Source organism: Sminthopsis crassicaudata, chromosome 4, assembly GCF_048593235.1.
Source record: "Sminthopsis crassicaudata isolate SCR6 chromosome 4, ASM4859323v1, whole genome shotgun sequence".
Taxonomy (NCBI): Eukaryota; Metazoa; Chordata; class Mammalia; order Dasyuromorphia; family Dasyuridae; genus Sminthopsis; species Sminthopsis crassicaudata.
Window position 1 is genome coordinate 199981922 of NC_133620.1, and position 12452 is coordinate 199994373.

At 34.0% G+C, this 12452-nt stretch overlaps 1 protein-coding gene across 1 annotated transcript in view; it reads left to right on the forward strand.

The window, feature by feature from the left end:
- The window catches only part of PREP (prolyl endopeptidase), a 129857-nt gene that overhangs the window by 15887 nt on the left and 101518 nt on the right, over positions 1–12452 (forward strand). Inside the window, exons 3-6 of the mRNA XM_074310192.1 lie at positions 6798–6931; positions 7469–7599; positions 10333–10542; positions 11796–11917. Coding sequence (XP_074166293.1) covers positions 6798–6931; positions 7469–7599; positions 10333–10542; positions 11796–11917 — 597 coding nt within the window. The remainder of the gene's footprint in view (positions 1–6797; positions 6932–7468; positions 7600–10332; positions 10543–11795; positions 11918–12452) is intronic.

Consider the following 12452-nt stretch of genomic DNA (forward strand, 5'->3'; position numbering starts at 1 on the left):
TGCCATTATGCTGTATACTACTTAAATTCCATCACACATCCCTCTCCATTACCCTTAAGATCACCCACAATTTTGACTCTTCAGAAATTCTGGTACTCCATGATTCACAACCATATAGAATCACTGGGAGTATATTGTTTCTTTCAACTGGTAGCTTAAGCTTACTGAAAACACTGGATCCCATTTTCGCTTCCTATCATTTCTCCATCCAACTCATTGGGCTTTTGATCCAACAGACATATATTAAGTGCCCATTAAGCATAAGGCATGTATATGGTATCTGTCCAAGGTACTGATGAGTTCCTTTAATGTTATAGTTTGGACAGTGAGCATTCTTTATCCCTTTGGAGTTTTTGTTTTTGTTTGCTTTTCCTTTGGGAACATGTAGGACAATCTCTTTTGAGTAGTGGTAAAATCTCTGAGATAATTTTACAATAATCTGGGATTTCATATAATCTTATATCTCTAAAGAGAGGATATTTTAAAGAACTTTATCATTATAGGTTCTCTAGTAATTTTAGTCTTGTGTGAGTCTTCATGACTCTGTTTAGAGTTTTCTTGGCAAACTTTCTTTCATATTTATTTCATTACTCTCAAATAGGAGATAGCTCTTCTTTGACCTTCGTTTCTCCTAGTTTCTGAAGTCTACAAAAGTTTTATTCATTCACAGTGACATTTTTCCACTTTAGCAGCTCCTTCAATGATTCCTGCCATTTTTTTTTTTTTTTTTTGCAGTAGAGGGTAATTCCAGTGATGTGCCCTTCAATTATAGCGTAGCCAACTTCTACCTCAGAATATGCAGAATGCTGGAAAAGCAACAGAGCCATTTGTCAGTTATTTGGTGAGTTTCCCAAGATCTTGGTGTAGATGAAGAAAGGGCCAGGTTCATTTCATCTGGGAAAAGGAGAGCTTTCTTAGGGAAGTTAGGAAGTTGGAAATTGAGATGAATGAGAATATAGTGAAAGCCCCTGAATCCCTCCATTCATTTGGCTTATCAATGTCAGCTAAACTACATCTTTGATTCTGAATGAGTTGCAAGTGTTGTGAAGCTATTTTCAGTGATCTTTGAAAGATCATGCCAACTTTATAGTTAAGATGGAGAGATGGTTGAACTGGTCCATATTGATTGAATGATTATTTGGACCCAAGAAGCAGTTATGGAAAGACATACTGTAAGAGAGGACTTAAAGGATATGTTCTTGGATTCTGCTGCTTCCTTTTTGATCAGTAACTTCAGAAGGAAGCAGATTTTGTCATACTTAACAAATTTTGTAAATGATATAAAACTGGAAGGAATAGCAGACATATTGTATTGGGTGACAGCATTAGGAACCAAAAATATTGTGATAAGAGGAATGTCTTAAAACTAAAATTAAATTTTAAAGAAAAAAAAAAGTCTGTACTTAGGTTAAAAAACCAGTCCATTTTTTTTTAGATGTAAGATGGGTAAGACACGGACAAAATATGTAGAGATTTTAATGGACAGTTAGTAAGCTTAATATGAAATAACATTGCAACATGGAAGCCCCCAACCCCAATGCGAATGTGATTAATTACAATAAGCTTACATTGTTTCCCAGAACAGGATGGGAAAACCTATTGTTCTTTGTCTTTTACATACCATATACATCTTAAAATATTGTATTCATTTCTGAGCACCACATTTTAAGTAGGAGATTAATAAATAAGGATTTAAAATAAAAACCTGTATGATAGAAAGATGGTGTTCTGGTTATTTAGAGAGAGTATAAGGAATGATAGATGGGTGATTAGAATGTTCCTCTGATGCCATTGCCTTTTTTTAAAAGGAGAAATCTATTATGGTCTCCCCAGCATGTTGTGGAGATCAACTATAGCGAATTTTTGCAAGGATACAAGTGAAAGTTGCACAGAATGAACAGACGTGAGTGAATTGTGCAGCCTGTATAGTTGGAAGGGACTCCCAAATTGATGAAATCATTTAAATGTATGCTAGGAATTGTATTAAATGTGGGAGATACAAAGACAAAAAAAAAAAAAAAGCACCTCCTCTCAAGAAGCTTACATTCTACTGAGGGATATTAATCATACTAAATTGGCCTGTAACCTGTGTGGTTGGCTAAACACACCAGGTTTAAGACAGGAGAGTCAAGAATGAAATAGAAGTTTAATTTCAAAGTGAGGGAAATGACTTGCAAACTGACATATGTACCAGGAATGTGCCCTTAGTATGGGCACCTGTAACGTGCTGTTGTCTCCAGAAGCTGCTGATCGCTCTCTGGGAGGAGATCTGCTGTGTCAACTCAAATCTCTTGGACAGATTCTTCTTCCTGTAGAGAACCGTTGTCTCCAGACAGTTGCCGTCAACTCTCGTCCAGAGTAGTGACTTCCCTCTTTTATCCTCCCAGAGAATGGGCATGGGATAATGCAAGGGCTTCTGGGAAAAATTACTTCAACCAATGAACTTGCTCCTCCTGAGCATGCAAGTTCTTCCCCAGAAATTCACAAGTAAAAACTCCCAGTCATGGCCGGAACTAGAGAATTGTCAAGTACCGACTTAGCACTTAGTAAGAACCTAATATCTCATTATCTCATTAGCACTTAGTAAGAACTTAACAGGCACCCTCTTTAGTTTGGCTAGACAAAGTCAAACAGTGCAATATAGCAACAATAGTGAGACACAACGGCAACAGTGAGGCAAGGTTGTCAAAAAAAGTCCATTTATAACGGGGCTTCATGTTGGATCTATTAGTGCTCTCCCAAGCCCAGGAGCCATCAGTTCTAAAAGGTAAGCAAAAAGGCTTGTTGTTATGCCAAGTTCAGAGCTAGTTTGCTTGTTGGGTCTTAGCCCTGGAAAATAGGATGTTTCTTGATATCTTGATGAGATACAATGTATGTCAATGAAAAAATACAAAATGAATATAAAGTATTTTTTGGCTTAGGGGATAACCTTTTATAATTGGTAGAATCAGGACAAGTCCCATGTAAAAAGTATCCATCTGTGCCCTCAAGAGGCTAAGTATAAGACTTGGAGATGAGGAGAAAGAACATTCTAGGAATAGAGAAGGAAGAAAAAGGACTTGAGGAAAGACCAGGGAGGGTAGAAGGTGTTGGATGTGGGGGAACACCACAATGGCCAGCTTACCTGGGAAATCATTTTGGAAAGGTAGGTTGGAAAAGGAAATGGAGAAGTTAAATAATTGCTCAGAAGCCATAGGAGCTATTTTATGTGTCAAGATTTCCTATTTGGTTTACTCTCCTCATTTTATAGGTTGAAGAAACTGAAGCCTAGAAAGATTGAGTTGCCCAAGATCATATGGATGATATAACAGATCAAAATTTGAACACATGTCTTGTGACTCTAAAATCTGTATTCTTTTTTTTCTACATATAATAAAAATGTTGTCATAACCTGCCCCTCCCCCAACTCCATGCTGAGAAATAGCTTGGTATAATGGAATAAACATTGGATTTAGAGTCAGAAGATCTGAGTTTGAATCCTAGTTCTCCTTTTTTACTACAGTACTTGTATGACCTTAGTTGGTTGACACAATATCTCTGAGCCTTGATTTTCTCATGTTGATTTTCTATCTTAAGAGGGCTGGGGGGATGGGAGGAGCTATATGATCTTTATGATCCTTTCCAATTGGAAAGCTTGTCCCCATGTTGAGGTAAAATTTTCTTCCAGGTAACTTTAATAAATTGATTCTTTTATTAAAGTTACCTGGAAGAAAATTTTACCTCAACATGGGGACAAGCTTTCTAAGGATTAGAGCTAGCTAAAGAGCTGCTCTCTTGGATGGTAATCTTTCCCCTGTTATTGAAGTTGTTTATTGTTGTTGTTTGTTTTTTTTTTGGGGGGGGGGATGTTGTAACTGGGATTAATACTTTTAGAAGGGATTGACCAGTTAGCCTTTCATATCTGATAGTTCTATGATTCTGCCAAGCAGAAAAGACTAATGCTCATGAGACAAACATAAGTCAGTAATGTAAGATTTGTTCTGGCAGTAGTAAACACAGTATTAATTTGTAAAAACAAAATATTTGTACTTTGAAGGCAGTCATTCAATCACCTATCACCTTGAAGCAAAGAAGGGCTTAGTTTATTTTTTGAGGAACTGTCAGTTATAGAATACAGCTGGAAGGAATCTTAGTAATTATTTAGTCTTGTTTATTTGTTTTACATATGAAGAAATTGAAGTACTTGACTCTGTAATTCTGTAGTCTCCCAAATGGCATACATTTTACTTAAATCAAATTCAGGGCCTTTCTAATCAGATCAGTGGTTTTTAAGCATTTTTTTTCTATCAGCAAAGCATCCCAAACCAAAGAATGGTAGAGTGGAAAGGAGAAAACAAAACCTGGTTAATTCAGGTTGTGAGAAATTTCAAATATTCAGCGTTAAATGTTAGAAGGTGAATAGGTTTTTTAAAAAGATGCTAGATGCATAAAGCATGATGTGGCTTAGTAGTGGAGTTTTTACAAAAACCTTTGAGGGAATTAATAAGGCTTTAAAAATCTCTCAGTGCTGACATTTATAGCTTGGAGTCTGTGTTAGAAGTTGAAGTCACCCACTTTAATATTAATCCTTTATCTGAATCATAAAGGGAGAAGTAGAAATACAATATTGTATAGCCAAAAATTTTAAATCCTTTATTTTTAACTTTCTTTCTTGCTCCCCTCATGTTCACATTCTATCTTAAAACATTTCCCTGTATTCTTTTTTTTTTTTTTTTTTTTTTTTTTTCACTGTAATCAGCCAGACTATAAATTATTCAGACTAAGCAGAACATTTTTGGAAATGCATGAATTGTTTTAGATCACTTTGGTATTTTCCTTGCAGATACTCACCTTTCTTTTACAACTATGCTATATCTACAGGCTTTCTGTCCACATTTTCATCTATCTTTGTTGTTAATGCTCTCCCTACATACTTAACTTTTAGGTGGACATTTCTGAAAGGCAATGCCTGTTACAGTATCTACTTTGCAGCTAACATTTCAGTGAACTAATGAGTCTGTAGTCCTGCTGCCTAAGAGGATGGAGTTGGGCAGGAGAATAGGGAAGGAATGATCAGTTAGGAGAAATGGAATAAGATTAGAAGTTTGGGGTCTGTCTGTCCAAGAAGAAGTTGGAGAGCTGAAGGCAAGTATAGACAGGTAGGAAGTATCCATTATATTTGAATCGTCATTATGTGCTGAGCTTTCCATGAAAACACAATCTTTTCAGTTTAGGGGCTGTTATTAATATTACTTTATGTAAATGAAAAAAACCTGTGGCTCAGTAATAAGAAATAACTTGTCCAAAAGAATATAATTAGTAAGTATAATCTACATGACAATTCCTACACTAGATATCTAAAATGAAGCAGACCAATGTGACAGACATGGAAATAATGTTTAAAAGAATTGCCTATATTTAACCTATATCAGATTGCTTGCTATCTTGGGGAAGGGAAAAGTAAGGAGGGAGGGAGAAAAATTTGGATCATAAAGTTTTACACAAAATAAATGTCGAAAACTATTTTACATGTATTTGGAAAAATAAAATATTATTGAAAATAAAATAAAATGAAGCATGGTAAAAATAAAGACAACAAATTTTGAGAAAAGAATTTTATTTGCTGACAGGGCAGCTAAGTGGTATGGTGAATAGAATGTGGGGTTTGGAATCTGGAAGACTCATCTTCCTGAATTCAAATCTAGTCTTAGACACTTAGCAGCTGTGTGATCCTAACAGATCACAGTTTACTCATATATCAAATGACCTGGAGAAGGAAGTGACAAATTACTCCAGTATCTTTGTCAAGAAAACACCAAATGGAGTCATGGAGAATAGGACATGACTGAAATGACTGAAAAGCAACATAATTTGTTAGAAGTTTTATTCAAGTCTGTACTTTGAAAGTGAAATAAAAGGATAATACTTCTAAAAGTAGCTTAACTTGGAAAAAAACAATTGTCCACTTTGGCATAAAACCAAATTACCAGCATCACTGTGATAAATTATTTCTCTGTAGCTTTATGTATAGCATGCCTATGCGAAGGATTTGGTGAATTTAAGTGGACCAGGCTGACCTTCATGCTCCTTAAAAATGACTAATTTTTTTTTTCCCTGTGTTTTTATCTCTGTAGAGGAGTGTAGCTAAATCTTCCATAGCTCAACATAGTTATTGGTAAAGGACAGAACCTAATAGAATGATAAAGTAGTTAATCTGTATGTATATTTTATATAGTGTAATGAGCCAGCATTGGTTTATCCCAACATATATAATTAGTAACAACAAAGTTTGAAATAATTGTTATTATTAAATACTACTTTGCTAACTAAATATATAAATATTTATATATATGAGTATGTACATATAAATAAAAAATATAAATTTACTAACTAAATATAATTGTTAAAAGGACAGAACCTTATAGAATGATAAAGTAACTAATCTATATGTATATTTTATACAGTGTAATGAACCAGCATTGGTTTATCCCAATATATATATAATTAATAACAATGCAGTTTGAAATAATTGTTATTATTAAATTCTACTTTTTCTTCTGTTTGTAGTTCAGAATTGAATAATCTTTAAACAGAGCTTAGAGGATCCAGTTTTATTTGTCTAACTTTTGTGGGTGTTGTGGTTTGAATGTCAACTAAAAAGAGAAACAGTACTTTGGAAGTGAGTGTTTATGTTTCTCTAGAAGGAAAGAAAAATTAACTTTTGTTCATTTTTGCTTTGATTGTGTTGATAAATGACAATTCTTATTGCAACATTTGTCTTTGACTTGTTTTGTATCCAATTTTATTTTTTAATCCAGGCTTTTGTGGAGGCCCAAAATAAGATTACAGTGCCCTTTCTTGAGCAGTGTCCTGTTAGAGGTTTATACAAAGAAAGAATGACTGAATTATATGACTATCCCAAGTATAGCTGCCACTTCAAGAAAGGAAAAAGGTATTTGGGATTTAATTTGTTATTGAAAATTATTTTCCTAGTATATATAAAAATGGTTCTACAAAAACAGTATAAAAATTAATCATTTATAAATTTTAAAGGTGAAAGTAACAACTCTTTGACCTGTGAAATCCTTCTCCAATGATACAGTTGTCTTTGAAAAATAATTGACTAGATAATTGTTTGTCAGGACTCTCTAGATAAGAGTCCAGATCCAGATTTTGAGGGAAGAGTAGGATAAATAGCAATTCAATTTAAGTGATTAAACATAAGTTGAGTTTCTGTTACCTGTTTGCAATAGTGCATTATATCAGCACTCAAGCAACTGTATAAGATGATTACTTATATTTCTATCTTCTCATGTCCTCATAGTTAGAATCAAAAGAGCCTTGGTTTGATTATGATTTCTACCTGATTGGTGTGATTTTAAAATTTATGTTGTTGGCTTCTTTTTTTTTTTTTAATGTTTATGTATATTAGATAAATCTAGATACATTTACAAAAATTAACTATGTAATGTTCTTGCCTGTCTTTCAGGTATTTTCATTTTTTTAATACAGGACTGCAGAACCAACGAGTGTTATATGTACAGGATTCTTTAGATGATGAAGCCAGGATATTCCTTGATCCAAACAAGCTTTCTGATGATGGCACTGTGGCTCTTCGAGGTGAGCAAACTTTGCAGAACATCTCATTGAATTCATAACAGCTTAGAATTAGATCTGAACTGGAAGGACTTTTATAAATCATCTTATTCAGTTGGGCAGATGAGAAAACTGAGACTGTACAAGGTCATAGGTCATAAGTGTCTGAATCTAGTTTAGGACCCAGGTTCTCAGACTCCATGTCCAGTCCTTTTTGAAAAGTTAGTTGATATAGGCTTTTGTATTATTGGAAGTGTGAATTGTTAATAAATTATTTTTTTTTTGTTTTTGGATAAGTGTTCATTCCATATCAGGAAAACAAAATTTCACATGATATAATCAAAATCAATATCACATCATGCTTTTCTATATTGGTGCAATGAAGTAGGAATGAGAATCATTCCCATGTTTTGTTTAGGAACTTAAAGAACAGTATGCCTCAAACATAGGGGGAAAAAATACATTTCTTTTTCCTTCTTCTCTTAGAACTTTCTCCTTCGCTTTGTTTGCAGTTTAGTGAGAGGGTGCTTTAAAATTAGTCTTTTATACAGAAGAAACTATAACAATTATACCTTAATTGTAGGGAAAATAAGAATAGTGGGAGAATCGAGAGAGAAGGACTAGATCTCACTATAATTCAAGTAATCCATCATTTTGGGCCATGTCTATCTAATGATTTTTATTATATGTAGAATTGCATTTCCATTAGATACTTAGGTCTGTTTACTTTTGTGGTCTTTAAAAAAAAAAAAAAGGAGAAAAACCTAGAGGCAGCTCTTCTAATATAGGAAGAGAAAATTTCATACAATGAAATATGCAATAAATATCTATGCTTAGGAGGATGGACTGTTAGTTGAGCATTGTTTCTGACTTCCAAAATGTAGTAAAAGACAAGTAGTCTTTGAGAGAACTCTTTTCTGATGTTTGATATTTAGGAATTCCCTATGAGAACATGCCCTGTCATTGAACATCAGCAGCTGTTCTGTAAAGTTATAGTTTTAGAGTGTCCTGAAGCACTGAGAAGTTAAAGGACTTACCCATTTTTTGTATGTGATAGTTAGAACTTGAGTCTAAGTTTTCTGGACTTTCAGATAGCCGTATATACTGTGCAATTCTAATTTTCTTAGTTACTGTTTCTAAAGGCCTCTCTCACCGACTGATGGGCAGGACATATTGCTCTAGATTTGACCCATGATAGATTGACAATCCTAGGTGAAATTACTCTTAAGGGTTATCTAGTGGAAGATGGAAATTTTAATTTGAGGTAAAATTCTAGTATACTTCTCAGTGGGGGGAAAAAAAATGTTGATTTGATCTATTCCTTGTCGCCTTTTTTGCCTTTTGGAAAAGAAACTGGGATAGGGTCAGCTATTTGAAATTGAAAATTGAAATTTGGCATAGTAAAGGAATTCTTGAAAAATTGTGTAAATGTCATAGGCCCTTATTTCATTAGATCTTTTCAGAGGGTTTTTTGTTTTTTTGGTTTTTTTTTGCCTGTAAACATATTACTACTTTGAGGCATTTTTTCCAATAACACCATTTTCTGAAGCACTGTTAATTTTATATGTGCCACTGCATAGATGATAATTACTAATCAGTGTTGAAAATAAAATCTCAGCTTGAATTTGTGTCTGTAGTTTTAATATACAGTTAACCTCATTTAATTTGGCATTTGAGAATATAATGAAAGGCCAAAAAACTTTCCCTGCTCTCACAGACTTTTCAATCTAACAGAGCAAACAGCATGCAAAATATTTTGGGTGAGTTCATGATGATCTTAAAGGGATCCTTCAATAAGGAATTTCCATTGAATTTTAAGAATAAGGCACAACATATAATGTGTTATTGTTTACATTGTGTTTCCAATTAAAACTTTTAGCTTTGTAATTATCAAATGACTACAGTATCATAGAATGTTAGAGCTCTAAAGAATCTTAGATTCTTAGGCAGCTAACATACTGCCTAATACTTGCTGCTTGCAATTCCCTATTTGAAATAATTATTGACTTTAAAAAACACAACCAAAATACTTAGCTAGCATTCCAAGGATTAGACTAATAGAGTCTTTACTGCTTGACATGTCTTGTGTGGCCCAAGCTATACATTCAAGGCACTGACTGATAAAACAGTGCCCTCAAGGAGCATTTCAACACACACTCTCTCTTCTCTCTCTCTCTCTCTCTCTCTCTCTCTCTCTCTCTCTCTCTCTCTCTCTCTCTCTCTCTCTCTCTCTCTCTCTCTTTCCATTAAAAAGAAACTTCATTTATTTACTCTTTCTGTCTTCCCTTGATCCTAAAAAACTAGGTACAGTACCACCAACAAACAATGCTATTTTTCCCATTTGGAGTGTACATCATTTACATATTCATTTTTGCCTTAGACCTGAACTTGTGTAATCAGAGGTAATAGGCCGTATGCTTTAATTTTTTAATGTTCAGAAAAGTTTTGTTATAAAAAAAATTCTCTATCAATTTTGAATCCACTCTCCAAATTACGTAATAGTTACAAATAGTTTCTTTTATTTGATATGCATCATAATTCAGTCATGAATTTCAAAGTTGCCATATTCCCTTTACAGTATAAAAAAAGATTCTAAAAATCTTAGAAATGCTTTGCTTTAAATGTGCATTTCACACCTGAAATCAATTTAAAGATACTGATAATAGGAAAATGTTTTGGTTCAGAGGGCAAAGGGTATATTGAAAAATGCTAATAATATTGTGTACTTCTGCTGACTTTTCTCCTCATAATCCACAGGCTATGCATTCAGTGAAGATGGTGAATATTTTTCCTATGGTCTGAGTTCTAGTGGTTCAGACTGGGTAACTATCAAATTTATGAAAGTTGATGGAGCCAAGGATCTTCCAGATGTTTTAGAAAGAGTCAAGTTTAGTTGCATGGCTTGGACCCATGATGGAAAGGGGATGTTCTACAACTGCTACCCTAAACAGGATGGAAAAAGTGATGGTAAGATCATGGTGGAAGTGAGACATATTACAAAAGGAGACTTTTGGGACAGTTGATGACAAAAATAGCTAAGCATTATTCAATATTATTTTAGTCAAGGATGACATTTCCTAGAGCACCAGTTATATTGCCCAATATAAGAAGATTATTATAATCCTTGCAGTTGTTTAGTATTGGTTTTGGTAGTGGCATTGCTGGAGGCAAAGATGTTAATAGAATTTCCTTGTAGTCCTTCCTTACCTGCTCTTTGGCTGTCAGCATACCTGTAGTATGTTAGAAAGATGATAATGTGAAATGTCATCATCTGAGGTAGACTTACCTCCTCTTTCTTTTCCTCTTTGTGTAGCAAGGAAGGATCATAGCTTGCTTGTTACTCCTTGATAGGAAAAACATCACAGTGAAAGTTGTCCCCTTGTCATATTTCAGAAATCATTGTTTTTTCCATCTAAATTGACCGTAAGTGTCCCAGTGTTTTTCCTTTGCTTCCAGCTTTCAGCTTTTGCCCTCTCAGTAGGATTTTTATAACATCTTTGTCAGGAGGTTGCTTTTGAGGTAAACGAGAGCCCATTGGACAGCAGGACAAGAAAGTTGGTTGTAAGATGGTTGCTATTGCAACAGTTCCCCATTTTATGGGTATAGAGTGCTCAAGAGATGTTAAAAATTTAGAAATTACTAGCTATACTAAATGTATAGAGTTGGCATATAATCTTACGCAGTGCTTTTGTAATTGTGAAAAGAATAGCAGTTATTATTTATTTTAATTTTCCGTTATAATAATCATGGTGGTTAGTAATGATTGAGTTTGAGAATGCTAGTATCCTTTTCTACTCCTGATTAGGCTGTACTATTTATCAAAATTACTTCAAATGCATTTTCATGCTGTTAGATGACAGGGTCCTTTGAAATACTAAAGGCAGTACTGTAAGTGGTCTTACTACAAATGCCTAGAATGGAACACATAAATCACTAAGTATTCTAAAGTTGAGATGGGAGGATATTATATCAATTTTATTTTCATTTAACAGGTAGAGTTGCTATTTTTATAGCAATAATAAAAAAGTATTAAGCTAAATGCTACTTGATAACACTCAGCAATTAAGTATAATTGATGTCTGGGCTAATCTCCCATCTGTATGATGGGTGTAAAATAGTGGTGGACACATTACTCAGTTTTCTAAATGTAGGGCCTTATCTGGAATGAATAGAATAGCTCATAGATGATGGCTTTAAACTGAATTGCTTAATTCTTTCAGGCACTGAAACATCCACAAATCTTCACCAGAAGCTATTCTACCATGTTTTGGGGACTGATCAATCAGAGGATATTTTATGTGCGGAATTTCCTGATGAGCCAAAGTGGATGGGTGGAGCTGAGGTATTGTTTAAACTTTGTAGCATACCAGATTCCAACTATAGAACACATCTTGTAGATACTTTATATGAACATATTTCTGATGCTTCATACTAACTTTAAATTTTGCTACTGGATCACTCTGCTCTGATAGGTAAACTTTAATCTCATTTTGCTAAGAATCAAACCTTTATACCATTTCCTGGCCATCTTCCTTCTTTACTTCTTTCCTTTCTTCTTTATATAGAATCTTTTATTTCAAATTTCACTAATCAAAATGGATTTTGTTTACTGTCACTTTCATGCAATAAACATTACAAACCATCCTTGGTGATTATATTGACAATAACAGGCATCTGATGGAATTTGATTCCTCAGGCTATGTCACTGATATTGAATTCATTTCTTAACTTGCATTTCATTTACTGTCTGTGGAAAGAATCTGAGGAAATGTTTATTGTACAAATTATACTTGAGTCTCAGTTTTGTTCTGGGTACTAAGCAATTATTACTGTTTTTGCTATACTATCCCCTGATGAATAAATTAAATTCTATGTCT